The sequence below is a fragment of the Protopterus annectens genome, chromosome 12.part0 (assembly GCF_019279795.1).
Source record: "Protopterus annectens isolate FY-2018-M chromosome 12.part0, PAN1.0, whole genome shotgun sequence".
Taxonomy (NCBI): domain Eukaryota; kingdom Metazoa; phylum Chordata; order Ceratodontiformes; family Protopteridae; genus Protopterus; species Protopterus annectens.
Genome location: NC_056746.1, coordinates 257,211,296 through 257,237,626, shown reverse-complemented (window position 1 = coordinate 257,237,626; position 26,331 = coordinate 257,211,296). Strand labels below are relative to the sequence as shown.

General features: G+C 39.3%; 1 protein-coding gene across 1 annotated transcript in view; it reads right to left on the bottom strand.

The window, feature by feature from the left end:
- The window catches only part of NLRC3 (NLR family CARD domain containing 3), a 778,434-nt gene that overhangs the window by 199,243 nt on the left and 552,860 nt on the right, over positions 1–26,331 (bottom strand). Inside the window, exon 12 of the mRNA XM_044089322.1 lies at positions 11,864–11,947. Coding sequence (XP_043945257.1) covers positions 11,864–11,947 — 84 coding nt within the window. The remainder of the gene's footprint in view (positions 1–11,863; positions 11,948–26,331) is intronic.

Below are 26,331 nucleotides of genomic sequence, written 5' to 3'. Positions count from 1 at the left end.
TCAGAAATCTCAGGAGAAAAAATGTATCTGTCCCTGCATCTTCCTGTTCAGATTCAGAATCTTGAATTTCATCAGGAAAAGAGGAATCCATCCTTTTTTTACAAGAAACTGAATTAAACCCTGAACCAGACCTAGCAACTAGTTCTACCCAAAGAAAACTGAGAAGGAGTAAATACATGTTTGGTTTTCTGTAACTTTTTGACAAAATATGGGGTCAACCATATTATTAACGGTGGCAGCAGCTAACCCAGGGATGCGCTCAGCATTATGACACAATACAGACATTTTCCCTGTTCCCTCTCCCAGGACCAACAAAAGTGGCACTCCCTTGTCCACTGAGGGGACTGCAACAGCCACAGAGGAAGTGGCTAACCCCTAGTATATAGTTGCTGTAGTTGCTATACCAGAGGGATGTCAGGTAAAAGATGAGTGTTCTGAGGTACAACAAATGGTCACAGCAGAGTCACCCACCTGTGGCTGAGGAAAACTGCTAGGTTGTTGTGGTGGGAAAGACTATTTGCTTATTGTTTTCTTTCTGGGACTGGAAGAAGGAATGACTGTGCATTGGTAGTTTGTTCTATGGTCAAGCCAAAAGTGGTACCTCTTTCCCTGGGAAGACAAGCAACAATTGCTGGTAAACACTGCCAGTCAACAATAGTTACTTTTTTTTTACAGAAAACACAGCAAATAACACTTTAAAACACTATGCTAGCCCCACAAAAGTAAAATAAACAGACTTTCTCCACATAAAAATGTTTTTGGTTACTATACACCACCTTTAAACTGACAGAAAAAATAATTGCTCCATTTAAAAGTATGTTACAGTCTCGAGACAGTCCATTAAACTACAACACACCTAGCTTTAAAATAACTAAAGAGGAAAGTAATAACACATCAACAAAATTAAGAAAATAGAAGTTTCCCCCCAAAGGGAACTTATCTGTTCAGCAAAGGAAAGCACAAACTGACAGTTGATCCTTGAAGTCTTCTGAGGAGTGTACTCTTTGGTGGCAGTAAAGCTCTGCCTAACAGTTTGGGTGTGTGGGAGGTGCTGTGAGCCTTTGGAAGCTGTCTGTTTTAGCTTTGGCAGGATATAACTAATACAGCTAAGGCTACTGTAGCAGTGATCAACGTCATGAACATGTAACCAAATGCTGAGAAGTAGATGTTGAGAATTTTAACTTAAGAATGAAGCAAATCTTGAGAGATGAGTCTTGATGTCTGTTTTGTGAACACACAGTTGGTAATGACTGGACAAACCTGCTCAATGCTAGAAGTCTTAACAAGAAACTCCACTCTCTGCAAGCCTTCCTTTCCCTGGAGAATGTAGACATCTGTGTAGTAGTAATGCAGACATGGTTTAAAGTCGCTCACAGTACCCCAGCAATTCACTGTTATAATGCCTTTCACACCTTTAGACCAGGAAGTGTACAGGAGGGAACTAAAGGTGGGGGAGTCTCAGTCTGTATTGAGTAATCTCACATCCAGACCAGTTAAAGTGTATGACCCACTGGAACTCATACATGGACAACTCACCAAAAACAGGGTGTCGTACCATATCCTTGCAGACATAGGTCCCCCTCCATGTCCCAGGAAACCCATACTACCTATCTCAATGTACTACAGTCCCCCATATTTCAACCCAATACAATATTCATGGTGGATCTCAACTACCCCTCTATAGATTGGGAATCCAACATCATTTCTAATGAACAAGTCCAGCAATCCCTAAGTTTTGATAATACCAACATCTTGGAACAGTTGGTCTATTCTCCTATCAGAGGTACAAACATTCTTGACCTTGTACTCACAAACATGGGGGGAGGGGCAATGTTCCTCACTCAATGTAATATCTTTGCTCATCAGATCTGACCATAAGGCAGTATTACTTGAAATAAAAATTAAATCTGGGGATCCAGCAAAACCAACAATCTTTAGGAACTATTCCAAGGCTAACCTCTCTCTACTAAACAACACCTTGACTAAATTCCAAGCACCCCCAAACAAGTAAACACCACGGAATACACTGAGGTATTTGCAAAATCTCTGTACAGCAATATTGATAGCTGTATAGAGTGAGCTGTACACACTTGCATTAAGAATAAGACAAACTCAAAAGGCAAGCTACCCTGGTGGAATCACAATATCAATCAGTTATACAACAAAAGAAAACAAATCTTTGCCAAGCATAAGAGAAACAAAGCCATACATACTAAAAGCCCCCTGACCAATCTAAATAGGCAGCTAAGAGGGTTAATTAATACTTCAAAGACTAAATTTGAAGATAAAATAGCTTCTCAGGCAAAGGACAACCTCAGAGCTTTCTACAGCTATGTCCGTAAGCTCAGGCAATGTGCAGAACTTGAAGGACCACCAGTGAACACACCACTGCACTTCATTAAAATTCAGTAAAAATTCAATAAAAGTCCAAGTAGTTAAGTGCTTTCATCCCAATATGGACTTCATCAGAACTACAGACAAATTCATCCATTCACTTAAATATACCTGCTAAAATCATATGACTCAAAGTTACACCTTTTCTTAAGATAAAAAGTTTGGAATGCTAATTCATTTTTATTTTGTATGTATATATTTAAGGTACTAAGTGTTTATGTATTTAACATTTAAGTAATTATTCAATGAAGCACCTAATTAACTTTGAGTCATGTGATTTTAGCAGGTATATTGAAGTGGATGGATGAATGTGTCAGTAGTTCTGATGAAGTCCCTATTGGGATGAAAGTGCTTAACTACTTGGATTTTTATTGAAGTTTACTGAATCTTAATAAAGTGCAGTGGTGTATTCACTGGTCGTCCTTCTGGTTCTTGATTTTAGTTACAATTTCCTGCTTGTGAATGTGCAGAACTTATTGAAAATGACATCACCAACATTGGACCAGAGGGTATTGCTAAACGTTTGGCTAACAAGTTAAGCTCAAATTTCTCCCCCAACTCCCCCAACAGTCCAAAGGAAATATCACATAACACAATCCCTCCAACCATTACTAGAAAACAGGTCATTAATGCACTTTCCAAGGTTAAAACACTACATTAATGGGCCTCAGTAACATCCTGTAATGTTTAATAAATAGCATGAAACATGACCTCTCTGGTCTACTTGAATCACTTTTCAAATGGGGCCTTCAGTCAGGTTTTGTGCCCAAAGAATGGAAGATGGTTACAGTCATTCCTCTGCACAAAAGAGATCCAACCACTGATCTGGGTAACTACAGGCCCATAAGTCTTACCAGCTTCATATGTAAGGCCATGGAAAGAATCACGAATATGATAAATGAGGACATGGGTAACCTGCAAATGCTGGACACATCGCAGTTCAGCTTTGGTAAAAGAAGGTTATGCCTATTAAATATAGTGGCATTTTTTGAGAGGGTCCCCAAAGTGTTGGATGAAGGTAAGACTGTGCATACAGCTTACCTCAACCTAGCCAGGGCTTTTGATACAATACCCCACTCATACATTATAGGTAAGCTCACTAATTTAAGTATAAACCCTTTTATCACCCACTGGATAGCTAACTGGGTCTCTGATAGGAGAGGCCAGTCACTAATGGAGTCCCCCAGGGCTTGGTACTAGTCATGCTCCTTTCTGGCATCTAATTATCTGAAATGGAAGCAAATACTGAAGGTTTATGGCTGACTAAGGTTGCAGATGATTGCAATCTGGGTGTTATCATAAACTCTCCTGCAGACACTAGAGACGATCTATCTCTGACTAACAAATGGTGCCAAAGCCATGGTCTTAAACTCAGTGCTAAGAAATTCATAACTGTACCCTTTGGGAAATCAACCATCCCGGCTAATTACCATGTTGATAATACACCCTTAATGGTCGACCCATTGGTCAGTGATCTGGGTATGTATGTAGACAACAACCTTATCTTCAACCACCACGTGGCACCTGTGGTGAGGAAGTCCTTTTATGTTGTGCAACTTATAAATAAAGGCATGGCATCTAGGTCCAAAGAGGTAATTATCCCACTGTACTATGACCTTATCAGACCAATCAGAGTACAGTGCTTCATTTGATATGTAACTGACCAGGTGCATGCTGCAACCAGAGTGACCTCAAAGGTTCGTTACAAAAAGAATACAAGGCCTAACAAACCTGCCTTATGCAGAGCTCCTTAAAGCCCTTTCCCTCTACTCAGTCTCCTATAGATTGCTGAGGGCCGATGCCTGGCTATGCCTGGCTTACAAGGCATCTGAAAACCTCACACTTATAAATCTCCTATAAATTCATAAGTCAAACAGTACTAGAAATACAAGGTCTAGGGACCTGAATTTTGTCTGTGACTTAAACAGAACATGCTGGAGAAACATATATGTGTCCCAGAGACTGCCCCTCTTATGGAACAGGCTTTCCATCCATGTGAAGCTGAGTTTGACTATTACTCAGTTTAAGTACAACCTAGACAAGGGGATGGGGAATAGGAAATTTACACCGGGCCTGGCACCCATGCCCCTTATGGACAGAGGTAGTTTATAAATTCCTGGCCCTCAATGTCCTATTTGGATGCAAGACATCATTATTCTTTCAGAAAAACCTGGCTTGGCTGAGAAAGGCCCCACAAGTCGTTAGCTTAGTAACAGTGTATGAATCTATGAATCTATGCCTTGATGTATACTAGTTACACAGAAAAAAAATTCTGGAGCACAAAGTGTCTTACAGCTTTGAAAGGTATGAGACACTTAATGCTGTCAAATATACAGTGCCCAGAAGTGGTGTACCTTTCATCAGGCAACAGATTTAAAAGCTGTAAGACACTTCACTCTGCCACGTGTGTGTGTGTGTGTGTGTGTGTGTGTGTGTGTGTGTGTGTGTGTGTGTGTGTGTGTGTGTGTGTGTGTTTCAGACACAGCATGCAGTATATTATAGCTTTCAAAGCTGTCAAAACCTTATGATTCTGTTCTGTTGTGGCTCTAATGAAGAACTACAGAGTCAGAGCTCTTAAAGGCGCATAACAAAAGTTGCTAAAAAATGCATAACATGCTTATTGTTTGGCCTATTTACAGATTATTATCTGCATACTTCATGTACTAAATTGTTAACATTAATTCTCTGGATGCATCAGCAGGCTACATCCATATAAGCTCTACTAAGATTCATCATCAGAGGATGAATTTTATTGACTGTAGCATACAGAATGTAAGAAACATTTTAATATCAGAATTGTGCTTATTGCTAGGTAGACATTATAAATTATATAAATCGGAACTTAGAATTGCCCGGATAATGAAAAACTGCACATAGTCTTTTTAAATTTTAAAATTTGATCCTATATAAACAAATGGATGCATGCCAGTGTGCGCTTACTTGAAAGAAATGCAAGACTAAAATGCTTTTTCTGGAGAAAGAATATCAAGAATTTAAGAACAAACTGTTGTTAACATGAAACAGAAGTAGGCAGTAGTAAGCTTACACTACATGGTATGTGGTTATATTTTGGGACACTAACAATACAATGAAAACAGTTAAGATTCCTGCAACATTTATTGATATAAATATCTGTAAAATATGTAGTTCAGGGAACTGAAGAAGATGGGTTGCAGAGGACTGTAAGAATTAGATCTGGTTTTAATACTTATTATGGTTAATCTTTTTAGATTTGTAAACAAAGATATAACAATGTCTACACTTCTAAGGCAGAAATAAACCTTAAACATTTATGAGGTCATTCTTTTAGTATTGTCTGGTCTTTGTAAAGTGGTTCATAAGAAGCAGCAGTTTGTTGAAACTTATCAGAAACCATTTGGCTTCAAAGTACTGAAAGCTCATTACTTTCCCCATGCTGAACACTATCCATAATGAAATACTGTTTTTTAGTCTTTTCAAAAGAATAATCTAGAACTAATTGGTTTTAAAATTATGCTATATATTAATTATTGAAATTTCCACTTATACCTTCTGTCTCTCACTCTTTCTGATAGAAGAAAAAAATGGGACTGATAACATTGCATAAGCTGGAGTCAAGATGCATGATGTTTCCACTGAGAAAAATTATGATATGCGTATTCAAATCTTAGTCATTAGGGACAGGAAAATTCACTTTGTGCTGCTGATGTAGTGTACACAGTCAGCCATGGCTATACATTTCAGATCACTGAGTTTTATTCTACATAATGGTACCAGTAGGAAAAGGGTGTGCATTCTTCTTTTATGTGCAGCTGAGCTACAAAAGTCCACTAAATGCTTAGTCTGTGCAGTAAATGTAAGCAGACAATGCTCACAGTGAAAAGGAACCTCTCAAGTACTCCGAAACATACAGGAACTGGTACATAATATAATGTACGCAGTAAGCCCACATCATGCAAGAAGATGTTATCCGCAACAAAGTCTTTGAACTGGATCCTGAGACAATATTTAACCTGTTAAAAAGAAAGAGAATTATGATTTATCAGTACAAAACAATGGCAGCATGCCAGTTTGTGTTACATATGTGGAAGTTGTTGACATAGTCTTAGTAGAACGTGTCATTATTTGAAGAGAGCAGTAAGTTGCAAGGTGAAGTTTTGATCCCGCTGTTTATAATATGAGAAGATGCTTACGGTAGCTGAATAGTTATAGTAGTTCATAATTGTTTGTTGATAGCTACATGGCTTTTATGAGCTGACAGTTTGATATATGCAACAAAATCTAAAATTCTGCTTATTATGCAAGACATGGACAATGTTAATTTCCTGTTCAGAACAGAACTTAACAATGATCTGTTTTACATACTTTGAATATATAATATACATTTCTGGAGGCAGAAGCAGACCCAAGATATGTCATGACTGATCATTGGTAACCTTTATAAATCTTGGAAGCCACAGTGCCAAGTCCCGAGATGTGGAGGACAAATGGCTGAGAATCTGGACTTACATGTACTAAGTTCAAGATGGCCATTTCTCTGAATCTTTCCTTTTCCTACATGTTATTGTGATGTTAGAGTTGGTATATATATATCTATATATATATATATATATATATATATATATCTATATATATATATATATATATATATATATATATATATATATATGTATGTATATATATATATATATATATATATATGTTTGGGGGCTTGCCCCCATACTAAGGAGGTGTGAGGAGCTTGCCCCTACCTGCAAAAAGAAAGTTTAAAGGACAAGAGTGATGTTCAACATTTACTCTTTTCCTGTATTTTTTGGTCCTTTTTTCAATGTCTCGGGACTTGACAATGTGAGTCTCAAGATTTCAAAAGGGACTCCTGATCATTTATACCATATGCTCTTATTTTTGCCTCTGCCATATGGTTTGGCAGGGAAGCAGACGATACTAATGCCTGACTGCTGCAGGTCTTCTCTCACACAATCCATCCACCTCTTTGCTGGATACCCTCATATCCTTTTGCCTTCTTCTTGTCTGTCCCAAATCTTCTTCACCAGATTGTCTTCTGCATTTTGCACATGTGCCAGAACCCCCATAATCTGTTCTCTTTGACTTTTACTGCAGTTGGAGCTACATTTACTTTTGCTTTTATGTCCTGATTTCTTTGTCTGTTCTACAGTGTGCATCCTAACACCCATCTCAAGCATTTCATCTCCATCACCTCTAGCTTCCTCAACTGCTCTGCCTTTACTGCCCAGGATTCTGTACCATACAGTAGTACTGGTCACACCACTGTTTTATACACCTTACTTTCCAGCTTCTTTTGGCATTCTTCTGACATGCATTACCACTGACACTCTGTGCCATTTAGCTGCTGCCCCTCTAATTCTAGCTTTGATCTTCTCATTTAGACTTCCTTTCTCCTCAACCACCCCTTAACCTGTTCAGCTATTTTCCTTCTGCCCCAATTCTCAGATTATTCTGATTCCCCCATTTTTTGCCTTTATGTGTGTCTTATCTGTATTCAGTTTCAACCCATATGCCTTCAGTTTTGCATTCCATTCCCCTATCCTTTGCTGAAGTTCTTGCATATAGAAGTTTATTGATCTGTCCTCTCTGACATATTTGCTAATGTAGCCCATCACTAGTATGAAACCTGATGCACATCCACTTCCACTTGGAACTCCTCTGTCAGACTGACCACTGTTCATACTTGAGTCAGTGGACCCTTTTACAAAGCCTGTACTAATTCAGCCAATGTCTCTGGGACTGTGAACCACTGCATGACTGCCCAAATCAGCTTTCTAGAGACCTTGTCATAGGCTTTCTCCAAGTCTTGGAATGTCCATTTGGACTATTTCCTCATCTCTAGCTTCTTCTTAAGTACCTGTCTCACTGTAAATATTAGGTCCTTTGTGCTGCATCCTGATATCAATCCAAACTTTTCATCTCCCTTTTTAATTTCTATTCCTGTCTGCATTCTCTTATTGAATACCCTCTCCAAAACTTTCACGCAGTGTGATAGGAGCTTGATACCCCTATACTGTCCACAGTTGTGAATGACCCCTTTGTTCCTGAACACTGGCACTAGTATGGTTATTCTTCAGGCATCTGGATATGTCCTTCTTTCCATACTGCTACTAGTACCCTCAGGTGCCATTTCTCCCCTATCTCACACAACATCTTTATCATATCTGCTGTGACCTCATATGAGCCTTCTGCTTACCCTGGCTTTTTTTCCCTTAGTACTGTTCTTATTTCTCCTACAGTGGGCTCTTCCTCTTCTTTCATCACAGGCTGTGTTTGGGGCAGTACAGCTTCTGTGGGGTTTTCTTCATTCAGAAGCTGCTGGAACTGCTCCTTCCATCTACCTTTGATGTCGTGTCGACTGGTGACCTGGTTGTTGCTGGCATTCATTATGAAGGGTATCTGACTATCTATTTTTGTCTTTTCCTTGCAACCGGATATAGATTCTTTATGCCATCTACTAAGACACTTACCAAAAGCTAGTAGAACACCTCTGATACCTTGATCTTTGCTCTTGTATCTCCTCTCTTAACCTGTTTGTTAGCCAACCAGTATTCCTTCCTATCCTGGATTTTGGCATTCTACCACCAGATTTACCTTATTTCCATACCTGGCTCTGCTGCATATCTGTTTGTAGTCCTCACACATGCTGTTTTGAGGTGCCGCCATTCTTTAACTTCACCTATTTCCTCTTCTTTTTGAGGTGCTAGAGCCTTGAGTAATTCCTTGAACAGTTGTACTTTCTCTCATGTCAATTTCAGCCTGGTCTGTGTTGATCTTAGCACCTTCTCAGACCACTGCTTGCAGCTGATTTTTGCAACCATTGATTTATGCAGTGGGATGAGTGTTTCACTGAGGATGGCTTTGCAATCGTTGATTCTACCTCACTGCCCTTTCTTTAGTAGTAGGAAGTCTTTCTGACTTGCACTTTAGCTATTCTTGTGTGTGATCTTGTGACTGTATTTCTTGCTGAATCATGTGCTGGTCACCATCATGTCATTTACCAGAAAGAAGTCTAGAATGGCCTCTCCTTCTTTATTCCTGTTGTCCCACCCATGTGAACCCAGGCAGTCCTCATATCCTAATGTCTGTCCTGATATGTGCATTCAGGTTACCCGTTATTAATAACAATTCATGTTGTTCTGCTTTATGTAGTAGGCCCTGCAACTACTGTCTGAATGCACTCTTTTCTTCACTGTCACAGCCCTGCTGTGGAGCATAAGCGGAGGTCACGAATTGTACCCTATCCTTACACTGGAGTCTGATTATCATGAGTCTGTCACTAATTCTGATGACATCCCTCACTGTTATTTGAAGCCTCTCTCTCACCACAATTCCCACACCATTTCTATCCTGTCCTCCTCCTGAGTAGTAGACTCTGTATTCCAAACCAAGTATCTTTGCTGTACTGCCCTTCCATCTTGTTTCCTGGATACACAGGATGTCCAGCCTTATCCTTATCATCATGTCATCCACTTCCAAGCTCTGTTTTGTTAGTGAGCCTACACTGAGTATAGCAATTCTTAGTTCGTGTTTGGTAGGTGCATTGGCTTTACATCCAGATTTTGCACAATGGAGCTATCCCAGGTAAACCAGGTAACCCAATCTGTACAACTGGACATCAGCTGGCCAGTAGCTTATTGACCCAGGGCTGCTGGGCTTTATGGTAGGTACATACTGGACAATAGGGGAACATACCCCTGCCAGCATGACATAGAATAATTAATTAGAAAACATGCTTAACTACATTGTTACTTTTTAAGTGAGGGACAGTACAGACTATTTTGTTCACTGAGCCTTTTAGGTACACTCATATTTACACATTCTTGTCTTTAGAAAGAGGTCAGTTGTTTCTCCATTCTGTTGAATGTATACAGTTAGCACCCAGTAGCGTTTCCTTTGCACACATGCTCTTCCTTGTCCTGTTGTCAGTTCCGACAGTGTTTGTATTATTAATTGATAAGCTAATTTGTTAAAAACTACACAAAATATTGCTTCTCAGAAAATTCACTTGACCAGCTTTGAAAGAGTAACTTCAGCCAAAAAAAGGAATCCCTTTGATCTTTTGACTAATTAAATGAAGCACCAAAAGCACAACGGATCCACGATCCACAATAAATAAATACATTAATACATAAATATACAAAAGAAAGCTTAATCACCTCAAACTTAATCTTACTGGCTGTAAACCTTCTTACTGTTCTCTTTGGATTCATAATGGTGAATTCATATCATCATGTCATATTTATACCAAAAAATTGGAATGCCCTTACCAAGAAAATAAATAGATTTCCTGAAGGAAGTGATGGTCCTAGAACCTATGACTGCAACAGCCTGTCAGCTACTGGTGGGGTCTTTTCCTTGCTTTTGTTCTGAAGCACTTATCAAGGCCTGCCATTAAATTCTTAAACAGACATCCTTGCCCTACTTAACATCCATTAAAACAACAGCCATTGCTATGTTTACCCTTGATCTACGTACATCTAATTGTAAATCCCATGATGTATTGTTCTTTTATATTGTATCTGAAACCTGGAATAACTTATCTCACAGTAGAGGCTCCCAGTACACCATTCATAAATCGGCAATATTACTTTTCAGTATATTATAGATAGAGAAGTCTGAAAATGAGATTACACTTGATGTGTTCAAAACTTATAATTGCCATACTCATATTTTATCTGCTTATATGTTTTAACAGCATGATATTAGATGGCCTATTTTCTTTCTGCATGTCATTTAATAGCTTTTCCTCCTAGGTGATTTAGCTATATTTATTATTTATTACATCTCTATATTTGTTGTGTGAATGTTAACTAGTGACATTTTGTTTTTAGTTTTAAACTTATGTACATTTAATTTTGAAAATGTTCTCCCTGGACTTCTCAAAATGGATCCTTCCCAAACTAACAAAAATAAATTAAAAAAGAATATATACCAGCATGTAATTGTTGGATAAATGCATGCAATTTTAATACAGGAGAGGAACAATTGGGTTAGGCAAGGCATTTCACTTTTGAATCATCAGTTCTTCCACATTTTGACAAAATCAGAATGCTGATATTCATGCAGTTCAGTTTCTCATCACCAGATCTTGTACAATCTGACAAAACTGATTGAAACTTTTGCTTAGGAAAGAATGCTGGTCTGTCAGTAACATACAGGAAGCATGACAAAGTACGTGTTTTCTACAACATACAACCATATACTCAAAATTTCACTGTGTGATGTATGTTATAAGTAAACGTATTTGTGTGTGTGCATGTGTGTGTATATGTATATATATATATATATATATATATATATATATATATATATATAAAAACAATTGATTGGGAATGACTGCATAGAAAACACATATACAGTGGTCACATGTATACCATTAACACTCTAATCAGCTTTAAGAGAAAAAAAAATTGAAGCACTATGACAGTTTACAGGAATCAAAATAATTAAAAAGACTTACTCCAGATTCTGTAACATAACATTTTCTAGTAGGGCTGTTGCTATTGCTTTAGCTCCACCAACTCCAATGGAGTTTTCACGAAGGCTAAAGAGGGTGTTAAGGAAATAAAACATAGGATGCATCAGTCATGCAGAATACAGGGGAGCTATAGCTTACTCCCAAGTTACTGTTACAGTAATCCTTTATCTCTTTTGCTTAGTCACTTTGGTAATTACACTCTAACAACACACTACATCTGCTGCATGTATTTCCTCTCTTCACAAAATTATAGTTGGATACTTCTTAAGAAATTTATACTAACTAGCCTTCACAGGGTTTCATTGTATTTTAATGCCAACAATAACAAACATCAAAAGGTAGGGAACTGAAAATCCTGATCACAGAAATAAGTGTGCAGATAGTCTTCTGACTGAAAAAAGAAATGCATTTTGAATTTATACATACCAAGAGCATTGTCATAGTTTAACCTTCCTCAGGACTTTTTAAAAAGTTGTATTTCCTATCTGAAGGTTCAGTATAGAGCACAAAGTTGTAAGACAATTCCTCCTTCTTGTGTAGTCTGTATGCCATCTCATCAGAGATTCCTGACCCTTGCACTGAATACGCCTGCCTGTCAGGTATGCATATTCACTGACACTATGGGTACACATGGGCATCACTTGACGAGGTGATGTTCTCACCTTTATGGTGAGTGACTTTTACTGTACAGGTGAGTTGCAGTGAGATATGCGTTTGCGTATGAGGTTTTGTGAGTTGGTCTGGTGCACACAGGTAGGTGTGTTTGGTGACTGTTCTGTAAGCAGATTAGGATTGACTGATTTACAATGTGTCGCATCATGCTTGTATATGTGTGTGTGTATTTTTGATCACTGTCTGCTTGTGATATCTTGATATAAATAAGTGGGACTAGAAGAGTGGGAATACGTGAGGGTTGACTGACAAGTATCAATAATATGGAGTGGGGTGAATGACTGAAAGTTTGTGCTGCATGTGTTTTGTATATTGGAGTTATTGATGGGTTGAGTGCAGGAGTTATTGATGGGTTGAGTGCAAGGTTAGAGTGTTTCCATAACAACTGACTTATGGGCCATTTCTGATGGCAGTACTAATTAATGTATTGTATGGAAAGCCAATGTTATTCCAGAAAACCAACAAGATAAACGCTTCCTTCTTATGTTTCCTTGCCAGTGTCATACAGCATGTCTTAATGCATCTGTATGAAGGCAGGACAGCATAACAACACTTTGAACTAACCAGTGCACAGTGAAACAGAGGGACCAAGAAAAAAGAAAAACAATGCTATATAGTAAACAATTCTAAAAGGAAGTAGAGATAGAACTTGGAATGAAATTCCATAGAATAATCTCATTTTCACTTTTTTCTCAAAGGAGGAACAACTCATAAACATCAAAGATTCTGTATATTATAAAGAATACAAGTGTGTACCGCCACCAGTACTGTTGGCCAACAGGGTGCTGACAGAAATTGGGCTACTGTTGGCCGAAGGAGGAGAAGAGGGGGAAGGCATGCCCAAAGGCAGGTAAAGGCTAGGACTGTGATAGTGAGGGTTGGAACTTTGAATGTTGGCAGTATGACTGGTATAGGGAGAGAGCTAGCTGATATGATGGACTGAAGGAAGGTTGGTATATTGTGTGTGCAAGAGACCAGGTGGAAGGGGAGCAAGGCTAGGTGTATCGGAGGCAGTTTCAAATTGTTTTATCATGGTGTGGATGGGAGGAGAAATGGCGTAGGGGTTATCCTGAAGGAACAGTATACTAAGAGTGTTTGGAGGTGTAAAGAGTGTCAGATAGAGTGATGTTTATGAAGCTGGAAATTGATGGTGTAATGATGAATGTTCTTAGTGCATATGCTCCACAAGTTGGGTGTGCGATGGATGAGAAAGAAAAATTCTGGAGTGAGTTGGATGAAGTGGTGATGACTGTACCCAAGGGTGAAAGACTAGTGATTGGAGCAGATTTCAATGGGCATGTTGGTGAAGAGAACAGAGGGGATGAGGAAGTGATGGGTAGGTATGATGTTAAGCAAAGGAATGCAGAAGGTCAGATGGTAGTGGAGTTTGTGAAAAGGATGGACATGGCTGTGGTGAATATGTATTTTAACAAGAGTGAGGAGCATAGGGTGATATACAAGAGTGGAGGAAGATGCACACAGGTGGATTATATCTTATGTAGAAGGGCCAGTCTGAAGGAGATTGGAGACTGTAAAGTGGTGACCGGGGAAAGTGTAGTTAGGCAGCATAGGATGGTGGTTTGTAGGATGACATTGGTGATCAAGAAGAGGAGGATGAGTGTGAGGGCAGCATCAAGGATCAAATGGTGGAAATTGAAAAAGGGTGATTGTGAGGTGGAGTTCAGGGAAGAGTTAAGACAGGCACTGGGTGGCAGTGAAGAGTTACCGAATAGCTGGGTAACTACAGCAGAGCTAGTAAGGGAGACGGCTAGAAAGGTGCTTGGTGTGACATCTGGAAAGAGGAAGGAGGACAAGGAGACCTGGTGGTGGAATGAAGAAGTACAGGAGAGTATAACGAGAAAGAGGTTGGCGAAGAAGAAGTGGGATTGTCAGAGAGATGAAGAAAGTAGACAAGAGTATAAGGAAATGAGGTGCATGGCAAAGAGAGAGGTGGCGAAGGCTAAGGATAAGGTGTATGGAGAGTTGTATGAAAGGTTGGACATTAAGGAGGGAGAAAAGGACCTGTACCGATTGACTAGACAGAGGGACTGAGCAAGTAAAGATGTGCAGCAGGTAAGGGTGATAAAGGATAATGAGGGAAACCTACTCACAAGTGAGGAGAGTGTGTTGAGCAGATGGAAAGAGTACTTTGAGGGGCTGATGAATGAAGAGAATGAGAGGGAGAGAAGGTTGGATGATGTGCGGATAGTGAATCATGAAGTGCAGTGGATTAGCATGGAGGAAGTAAGGATAGCTATGAAGAGGATGAAGAATGGAAAGGATGTTTGTCCAGATGACATACCTGTGGAAGCATGGAGATGTTTAGGTGAAATGGCAGTGGAGTTTTTAACTAGATTGTTTAATGAAATCTTGGAAAGTGAGAGGATGCCTGAAGAATGGAGAAAAAGTGTTTTGGTACCGATTTTTAAGAATAAGGGTGATGTGTAGAGCTGCAGTAACTACAGAGGGATTAAACTGATCAGTCACAGCATGAAGTTATGGGAAAGAGTAGTGGAAGCTAGGTTAAGAAGGGAGGTGATGATTAGCAATCAGCAGTATGGTTTCATGCCAGGAAAGAACACTACAGATGTGATGTTTGCTCTGAGAGTGTTGATGGAGAAGTACAGAGAAGGTCAGAAGGAGTTGCATTGTGTCTTTGTGGACTTAGAGAAAGCATATGACAGGGTGCCTAGAGAGGAGTTGTGGTATTGTATGAGGAAGTCGGGAGTGTTAGAGAAGTATGTAAGAGTGGTAAAGGATATGTACGAGGGTAGTGTGACAGCGGTGAAGTCTGCGGTGGGAGTGATGGATGCATTTAAGGTGGAGGTGGGATTACATAAAGGATCAGCTCTGAGCTCTTTCTTATTTGCAATTATGATGGACAGGTTAACAGATGAGATCAGACAGGAGTCCCCGTGGACTATGATGTTTGCAGATGACATTGTGATCTGTAGTGAGAGTAGGGAACAGGTGAAGGAGACCCTGGAGAAGTGGAGATATGCTGTAGAGAGAAGAGGAATGAAGGTCAGCAGGACTAAGACAGAATATATGTGTGTGAATGAGAGGGAGGATAGAGGAATGGTGAGGATGCAGGGAGTAGAGGTGGCGAAGTTTAAGTACTTGGGATCAACAGTTCAGAGTAATGGTGAGTATAGAAGAGAGGTGAAGAAGAGAGTACAGGCAGGATGGAGTGGGTGGAGAAGAGTGTCAGGAGTGATTTGTGACAGACGAGCACCAGTAAGAGTGAAAGGGAAGGTCTGCAAGAGGGTAGTTAGACCAGCTATGTTATATGGTTTGGAGACAGTGGCATTGACAAAAAGGCAAGAGTCAGAGCTTGACGTGGCAGAGGTGAAGATGTTAAGATTTGCACTGGGTGTGACAAGGATGGACAGGATTAGGAATAAGTATATTAGAGGGTCATCCCAGGTTGGAAGGTTTGGAGACAAAGCCAGAGAGGCAAGATTACATTGGTTTGGACATGTGCTGAGGAGGGATGCAGAGTATATTGGGAAAAAGATGCTAAGGATAAAGCTGCCAGGTAACAGAAAAAGAGGAAGGCCTAAGATAAGGTTTATGGATGTGGTGAGAGAGGACATGCAGGTCGTTGGTGTGACAGAGCAAGATGCAGAGGACAGGAAGAAATGGAAACAGTTGATCCGCTGTGGTGACCCCTAACAGGAGCAGCCGAAAGAAGAAGAAGAAAAGTGTGTGTAACTGCAAGGAAATTATACTTCTCAGGATATTTTCAGATTTGTACACACCTTTGAGGGTTGAGTTTTCTAGTAAATGTTGTTATATAGTATCTATTATCCTTTATTTTGCTATAGTCGTGTAGCAAATGTTTTGTCACTATTGAATGTTTACACAAATAATAATAATAATAATAATAATAATAATAATAATGCAGTTGCAATGGTATTCTGTTTCTTATCAGACCATTAATACTGACTTTTCTGTGAGAAATTTCAATTCCATGGAACTCCAGAGAAATTTGTATACTCAGCATCTCATCTGGCTTATTCAATGTGCATGCCATCTGGCGAATTATTTCTTCTCTGTGTCTTACAATTTGTACCTGCAGTTTTATTTGATAAAAATATGTTTTATTTTTATTTTACATTTGTTAACCAGGATAGTCCAACTGGATGCATGTCCATTTTCAGTGGAGGCCCGGGGAGAAAAGCTCCAAAGAAACATATATACAAGACATACAAACAAAATATTCTAACATGTTTCTAGTATATATAACAAGACCATATAGATGTGCACACATTATTAAGTCATTGACAAAGACATATAGAATGATCAATACATATACAAACAATATTAAAGTATGTTAAGTATCTAGAGTCACATCATGCATCTGAATGTGGTATTGATAAGACTGTGCAGTCCTATCACGAGATTATGTGTTTAAGGCAAGAGTTACTGCAGTAGTGGAGAAGGGCTGAAGTTAGTCTGGTGTGGAGCAGGGACATAACCATTTGTTGATGGGATGGCTTTTGACAGACTTTTTAAATTTGGATAGAGAAGATTCCAGGATAATGGATGAAGGCAGGGAGTTCCAAATTTTGGATATGTAAGATGAGTAGAGGGAGTCACCAGCATGGTTGTGGGATCTAGTAACTGTTAATAGTAACTTATCTGTGGAGCGGAGTTGCCTAGAACATGAATACTGCTGAATTAGGTTGCTTAAAGATGGTGTTTTATTTGGGTGGGAGAGCAGCTTATAAGTGATGATAAGTTGATTATAGATTAGTACATTTGGCAGTTCAAGCCAGTCCAATTGTTTTAGGTTATGACAGTGATGGGTTCTAAGAGATGTTTTAGCAAATTTGGCTATTTGATTATAGCAGGTTGTCAGCTTGCTGGTTTCTGTTTTAGATAGATTTCTTAGGATTGGGGATGCATAAAGTAATGTAGAGAACAGGTGAGTGCGAGCAAGTGTGGTCCTAGCAGTATGGGTCAGGAAGGATTTGTGTTTGTAGAGATGACCTAGCTTTCTGTGAGTGTTTTTAATAGCTAGAGTAATGTGGATATCAAAATTTAACTTGTTATCAATGGTGACGCCTAGTAGTTTTGTGTGGGATTTGCACTGGATAAGTGTACCATTTTTAGAGAGGATATTGAAAGTGGCGGTAAGGCTGGTATTTTGTGAGGGGTGAAATAGTAGGATCTTGGTCTTTTTGGGGTTAAGAATGAGGCCATTGTCAGTAAGCCAGTTTTCAACTGAGTGGAAATTATCCTGGGTTTTATTGTGTAGTTTTTCCAGGGTTGAGGCACTGCATATTATAGTGGAATCATCTGCGTATTGGATAAGGCTAGTGCTATGTGCAGCTGAGTGGAGATTGTTTGTGAAAATTGAGAATAGCAAGGGACCCAATATTGATCCCTGAGGTACCCCAAGAGTGACTGGTAAAAGTGGAGACAAGTTATTGTTTCACCGTACTGCTTGTTGCCTGTCCCTGAGATAATTTTTGAACCAGGAGACTGTTTGGTTGTCTAAGCCTAGGTTTTTGAGGTGGCAGATGAGTTTATCATGGCTAACCATATCGAAGGCTTTTGATAGGTCTAAAAAGGGCAGAAGTAAGTTTACCATCGTTTCTGTTATGGTTTATGGTATCTGTGAATGCTAACAGAGCTTTGGTGATACTATGACCTAGACGGAAACCATGTTGAGTTGAAGATATGAGTTCCTGATTTATAAGGTGGGACATTAGTTGATGGTGGATGCATTTTTCCAATATTTTAGCCAGTGGAGATAGAATTGCGATTGGTCGGTAGTTGGATATGTTATTAGGAAATGCCCCCTTTGTGAAGAGGTATGATATAGGCAGTTTTCCAAATCAGGGGCACTGTAGTTTCAGTGATTGATCTATTGATTAGTATAGTAACTGGTACAGCTATTTCTGCTGCTGCCAGTTTTAGAAATTCATTGGGGAGGGAATCTGCTCCTAGTGTTGTGGGCTTAATCTGGGAGAGTAGTTTTCTTATGTAGGAGGTTGGGGTGGGCTGCAGCTTAAAACTGGGCATGTAATTAGTGGAGGTGTGGACACCTGTTGTAGTGACAGTGAGATGTTAGGCTCGAGCATGTTCGGTTTCAGGAAAGAATGTATTGAATGATTCGGCTATGTTGTCTTTTGTTAAACCTGATGTTGGGGGTGGGGTAATGGTTTTACTAGGGTGTAGTAACTTGTTTAAACCTGCCCAGAATTTCTTAGGATTATTCATGTGTTGGTTTTGATGGGTAGTAAAGTAGTTTCTCTTGTCTTGCATAACTAGTTTTTTGGTTAGATTTCTAATCTGTTGGTAGGCTTGCTGTGTACTAGGGCTTTTATTGGACCTCCAGGCTGCCCAGGCTCTATTTCTTTCAGCTATTTTTTGCCTAGTTTCCCTAGATAACCATGGAACTGGTTTTGACTTTACTCTAGTAGTTCTTGCAGGGGCGTGTTTATTTAATATATCTAAGAAGATGGAGCTGAAGTGTTCAATAGCTTCATTTAAGGGTTTGTGATAAAGGTCAGACCAATTGTATAACTTTAGTTCTTGTCTGAAGTTAGTGGGGTTAAAGTGTTTTTTGTTTCTAATTGTTTGAAGTATAGGACTTTGGGGGTCATGGGAGTTGTATTTAAGAAAAATATATATATGTTATTGCTCATAACAGATTCATTTTCTGAAATTACACGTTGTTGTCTATGCCACTGGCCCAGCTTGTGACTGAAAAGAGTCCTTAATCCAGTCCACTTGCCAGATAACAAACATGTAAACAAATCAATAAATAACTCATTGTCTAAGCATGATCACCATGCAGAGTTAAATAGATGGGTTTAATGATGATGCCTTCTAACATGTTATACCTGAATATTCAAGTTCAAGTGTAAATTTACTTAGGTGCTTTTCTACCAAGCACCATTACCAACATAAATTATAACACCGTAAAAATACTAAAACGTGAACAAATAAATATAAGAAAAAATAAAACTGAAATGTAAAACTAGGTAATGTAAAAGTAACCACAAAAAATAACCTATAATATGTAAAAAGAATTGAGTAATGCCAGACATTAGAATTTCATACTTCTTAGTATGTAAAAATATCCTTTTAAACTAACCCCTTAGTTAGCAGACAGGTTTAAGGTTCCTGCTTGACCAGCTGTTTTCTGTGACAAGGATGCGGTGTTCAACCCCCCCCCCCCTTTTTTTTTACTATTTCTTTGTATTCCAAAGACTTAAGGTAATATGTTAAGAGCATTCCTGATGTCCAGAGGTGGTGCAGAGAGATAACATTCTGCCACAGCGATGTGTATGAGGGTACAGGGTTTGAATCTTTTTAAGTGCCTTTATGGCATGATATAAACAATATCCCTGATGTATTGTTTTGCCCTTGCCTGATGTCCTCTGTGCTGCAAAACAATTGTTGTATTATTTTTTAAGTCCCTTATGGTATGGTATGATATAAAGACTATTCCTTGTGTCTAGTTTTTCCCATTCCATATCTTTCATGCTGTAAATTGTTCTTGCAATTTTTTAAGTGCCTTTGTGACACGATATAAATATCATTCCCCAGTGTCTAGTGTTCTCTGCTCTCCAGTATTGCAAGATTTTCTCATTATTATAGGGGAGTGTGGAGGTGTGACAGCCCACATACACACACACACAACACACACACACACACACAACACACACCCACAACACAGATACACACACACACACACACACACACACACACACACACACACACACACACACACACACACACACACACACACACACACACACCTCCCCTACCTAACTAGCCCCCCTACTATGAACACCCAGGCAGACACATAGGTGAGGGTGTGTGCACACCTAAGGCCACTTATCCCTCTACATAAATTAATACAGCCATACAGCACACACATTCACACACCTCCCACCACTATTTGTCTGTTAAATTTCCTGACACATGCCCCTAATATGAGTGAATGCCAGCTTTTCTGGCCATGCAATCAGAAATTCCTGACGTAAAAAAATCCACTAGAGACAAATTCAATGATATGCTGCTTAATGCTAAGAGTCTAAATAGGAAACTGCACTCATGGGAAGCACTCCTTACCTTGGAAGGTGGTGATGTCTGTGTAGTCACAGAGACATGGTTCAAGGCCGCAGAGAGCACCCCAGCCATGCAAGGCTGCAATGCCTTCCACACATTCAGACCTCAAAATGAGCATGAAAGAACCAAAGGTGGAGGTGTATCCATTTTCATTAAAGGCAAATACACCTCAAGACTGGTCAAACAGTATGACTCCCTAGAGCTACTCCAAGAGCAGCTAACTGTAGCTAAAACCACCTTCCATATCATTGGTAGCTATAGATCCCCCACCATGAACCACGGGAACCACTCTGCCTACCTGGATCTACTTGAGTCACTCACTATACAGCCAAACACCTTGGTCATGGGTGATTTCAACTATCCTTCCATCGATTGGGAGTCATATATGAGCACAAACACGCTTGCCCTAAGGTTCATAGACTTTGTTAATACTAATGCTGTGGAAGAGATAATCTGCACCTCCACACGGGGCTCAAATGTCCTAGACTTAGTACTCACCAACACAGGGGGTCTCTGCACTACCCCCTGCGTGTTACCCTCCTTGGTAAGCTCTGATCATAAATCATTCTCGTTCGAAGTAACGATCATACTTGACCTCACCTCAAGAGCAGAAAGGATGAAAAATTTCTCCAAAGCAAACTATAGCCTCCTAAGCAATGGCATAAATACTTTCAACCCCCCTGCTATCACTGTCAACGATGACTCCTATACAGAGGTGTATACAATTGTCCTATATAAACAGCTATACAAATGTGTAGACTCAGCACTACCTGAATGGATCAAAACAAGGTCCTCACAAAAAAACAAGTCACCCTGGTGGACATCAAGCATAAACAGGTTACACAACAAGAGGAAGAAACTAATGTCTATGAACAAGAGGAAACTGACTCAGCAGAGGAAAGACAGCCTCCACAGCTTGAACAAGCCAATTAAATATATTGTAAAGTTCTCTAAAGCCAGTTATAAAGCTAAACTAGCATCACTAGCTAAGGATAATCACAAGACATTATTTAGCTACATCAGAAATCTAAAAGGGATGGCCCAGCTGTGTGCTGAACTAGTAGTGGATGGTACCACTCATACTGACTCCGAGGACATCGCCAACCTGTTAGCAGACAGATTTGGTGCAAACTTCACCCCTCCATCCCCACCAGACATACCCCAAAGCATAGCTGTCACCAGTCCAATACCTAGTATCTCCAGAGAGCAGGGTCATAACCACACTCTTCATGGTCAAAAACACAGCCTCTATGGGACTGGATAACATCTCAGGCTGCCTATTAAATGGTCTAAAACAGGACCTCATGGAACCACTTGGAAATCTCTTCAGCCACTGTCTAAGTACTGGCTTTGTCTCATCAGAGTGGAAAACAGCAACAGTAATTTCCTTACACAAAGGGGGTCCATCAACTGACCCTGGGAGCTATAGACCCATAAGCCTAACCAGTCTTATCTGCAAGGCTATGGAGAGAATAATCATGGACCTTATCATCAAAGACATAGGTGACCTTCAAATTCTTGACCAGACCAAATTTGGCTTCATTAAGGGTAGATCATGCTTATTAAACGTGGTGGACTTCTTCGAGAATGTCACCAAAGCCCTGGATGAAGGCAAAAGAGTACATACAGCCAATCTTGAATTAGCCAAGGCTTTTAACACAATCCACCACTCAGGCATCATTGAGAAAAATCACCCAGCTGGGAATTCTAAGATGACTTTCCTACTTAGTCTAGCAGAAGCATATCGGCATCAAGCAGGAATGGAAATCAAACCAGAAGTAGATAAAAATCAGACAGCAACTGAATGTGCCAAAAAACAAAAGAAAAATATAAGGTGAAGGATCAGATGAGAAGGCAAAAAATGTTGAAAATGCATAAATATAGTTGCAAGTGCAGAAAACTCCTAGAAGAACGTCATGGTGTTAAGGATCAAATGCAGGAATGATTAAGGAGAGGCAAATTCAAACCAAAAGATGAAAAGTTAATATTGGCATCCCAAGATAGTGGACTATGTACATGTTGGTTTATGGTGTCCTTTGAACATGTAGAAGAAACAGACAAATGTCGGTTTTGTAAAACAGAATTGGAAACAGTTGCATACCTTGTTGCTGGTTGTGACATACTACTGGTAGAAGGACTGTGTGTTGAAAGGCATATTAATGTGGCAAGACTGTTGCACTGGGGATTATGCAAACATTATAATACTGAAGTAGCTGAATAACACTGGAAACATGAGCCACAAAGCATCATAGAAAATGATGAAGTCTACATCACATGGGATCACCCATTACCAATAGTTCAAAAGATAGATGCAAGAAAACCAGATATAGTGGTCCATGATAAAAAGACAAAAGTAGCATTGATCAGTGAAATCGCTACACCCAGTGACTACAGTGCCTTGCTTACAGAGAGAGACAAAGTCATAAAATATCAGGATCTGCAGGCAGAAATGAGAGCAATGTGGAAGAAAGATACCCAGACAGTTCCAGTAGTAGGAGCAATGGACCTTATAAAAAAGAATCTACAATCGTATTTAGATATGCTACCAGTACATGTAACTCTGCATGAATTGCAGGAGGAGTCATTATTGGGCAAATTGCGGGTGTTGCCAAGAGCACTTCTGGCTAACATCAAAGATTAAAATAATACTAATTTCATGAACTTTAATCTTACTTTGACTTAGGAATGGGGTCCATTGCCTTCATGATTTTAGAAACCCAAAAGACTTGGAGGAATTAAAAAAGCTGGGAATTAACCCATATGTCATGAGATGGGTAGCCAACTGGCTCACCGACAGAATGTATACAGTCATACAATCAAAGCTGGGGATTCCACCCCTACCAATAGACCAGTTACTAGTGGTATACCACAAGGATCTGTGCTAGGTCCCTACCGTTTGGAATCTATTTCTCAGACGTCCAGGCGAAAATAGATGGCCTGTGGCTTACCAAGTTCACCGATGACTGCAAACTGGGTAAAGTCACTGAGTCCCCCAAAGATGTTGATATACTACAAAAAGGGCTTACACAGACAAATGATTGGTGCCAAAGCCGCAGATGTAAACTAAATGCAAAAAAAATGCATTATTGTCCCTTTCGTCAAAAGGAAAGTCCCTGCAAATTACAATATTAACAGTACTCATCTTAGCTCAAACCCTGTGGTGAGAGATTTGGGAACACAGGTTGATAGCAATCTTAACTTTGATCACCATGTGTCCACAGGGTAAGGAAGGCCTTCTGTGTTGCACGTCTCATAAGTACGGGCATCGTATACTGAGCTAAGGATGTTACAACTCCCCTGTACTCATCCCTCATCAGACCACTAATAGAGCACAACTCTCCCTTCTGTATGTATCTCACCAGACACCTGCAGCAGCTGGAGAGACCTCAGAGGTTTCTCACTATGAAAATTCAGGGCCTTCAACACATGACCTGCATGGACAGACTGAAGGCCCTGCCACTGTACTCTGTATCTTATAGGCTTCTGAGAGGCGACTTTTGCCTGGCCTGCAGAGCAGTCTTGGACCCTACCCTAATGGAAGTGATGCACATCTGCAAGTCAAATGGGGCAAGATTCCCTCACTCTAGGGATCTTAACCTAGACTGTGACATTAACAGGACATGCTGGAGATACAGATATGTCTTCCAGAAATTGCCATTCCTCTGGAACAAACTCCCAGTTCACGTAAAACAGAGCTCCTCAGTAACCCTATTTATACATAACCTAAAATACGTGATGGGAGACTGTAAATTTACCCAGGGGGTGTCATCTATGTCTCTCTTGAATAAGGGCAGTGGGTGCTGATCATAGACTCGTGCTGCAAATAGAGACCATACAACTCAATAAAAAAAAAAAAAAAAAAAAAAAAGTTTAACTTTATTTTACACTCTATACCTTGTTGACTGCTTACTGTTTGAATTGTTAATCTCTGCCATTTTATGCATGTAAGATTTAAGTTAAATCTATTAATTCTCTCTCATGAACTGTAATGTATTATATGGGAATGTTTTGTGTTTTGTGTTTTGCGTATTTTCATGGGGCTTTTCTCCCCGGGCCTCCGCTGAAAACAGACCTGTGTCCAGTCGGACTTTCCCAGTAAACAAATGTAAAATAAATAAAATAAATAAATAAATAAGGGAACAAGGATATAGCATAGTAATGCTTATAAAGGCCCTGGGGCCAATAGCCTAGTAACCTCCTATGAACCTATAAATGGTTACTGCAAAGTATATACCAGACTTACATTTCTCTATAACCTTCCTTTATCGAGACCATAATGTGATATCTGGCTGCTGGTAGGAATGTATATGTTTATTGATCATATTATGTATAGAATTAAAAGATAATCTATTTCCCTGTATTATATAAATTGTTATCTAGATTAACATTCTTAATTTAAGCTACAATGTTTTTAAGCAAAAAGTAATAATAAATAAAATAAATAAAAAATAATAAAAAAACAAGAGAAAAATGATGAAAACCTGAAAGATGGTAGACCTTTCTTTCGTTAGCAATGTAACTAGCTTGGGATTTTCCACTGTCACATGCTTTTGGCTATGACAAGCATCTTGCAGCTGCATGCAGTTAGTCATGAGATCTGAACAGTTTTTTTTTTTTTGAGAAATCTGTGAAGTATAATCTAATTAACGTTTAAATGGATATTGGCAAGCAGTAAGTGGACTTTGTTGGAACAATACATGCAGAATAATGCTCAGGAGGAGGAATGAGGTCCAAAGGAATGCTAGAATGGAACAGTTTATGTAATGCGGGACTGAATGAATAATGTTAAAAAGAAAACATACGTATACTGCATGTCATTTAGAATGGAAATTTATTACCATTTTTTATTTTCTGTCATGTATCTGAAGTCATTCTGCAACCTAAAGTGTAATAATTCAATATAGATGTTAAAAAAAAATAAAAGGTCCTATGCCCTAGTGGTACTGATTTTAATCACAGGAAGTACCGGGCATTACATTAGGATCCCATTCTAATGATATTGAATAAAAAAGAATTAAGATGGATAGAAATTCCAGTGATCTGTCTGATCTACTTTACTAGAACCCTCAGAAGAACCAATGACCATTTAAGAATATATATACTACATTTTAGTGATGCAATTGTTAGTGATGTAAGCTACTAAACAGACATAAGCCAGGAATGGCCCAGTGCTGTCATATACACTTAACTTAGTTTTAAAGGGGTGGCTTTGGGAAGATAATGTGTTATATACCCTGCTTTTGTAGTGCAGTAATAGCAATTATACGTGTCATAAGATACAACATTGTGGGGTCCCAGAATACTGAGTCCAGTAAAATTTCATTATAAAATGTCAGATATTATCAATGAGGGACATCTAAACACTGTAGAAATTATGTCATTTACCCAAAGGTTTGTGTGATGGACTGGTATAGACAAGTAAATGAGGACTAGGACAGTCTGGGATACCAAATGATTCAGGTTGCCCTATGATCAGCACCACTGCAACTCCAGGCGAGGCTTTTGATGTTATAAAGCCAAATTTATGTCAACTTCACTGGCCTTTAATGGACACTGTATTCCTATCTACAGAAGATGCATATTCTAAATGGACAAAGGTTGTTTGCAATCACCTTCAAAAAAGGCAGTTTCAGAGTGAAGGAGTATATTTACAAGGAACAGGTTACCTGAGGAAATTATATTTACAA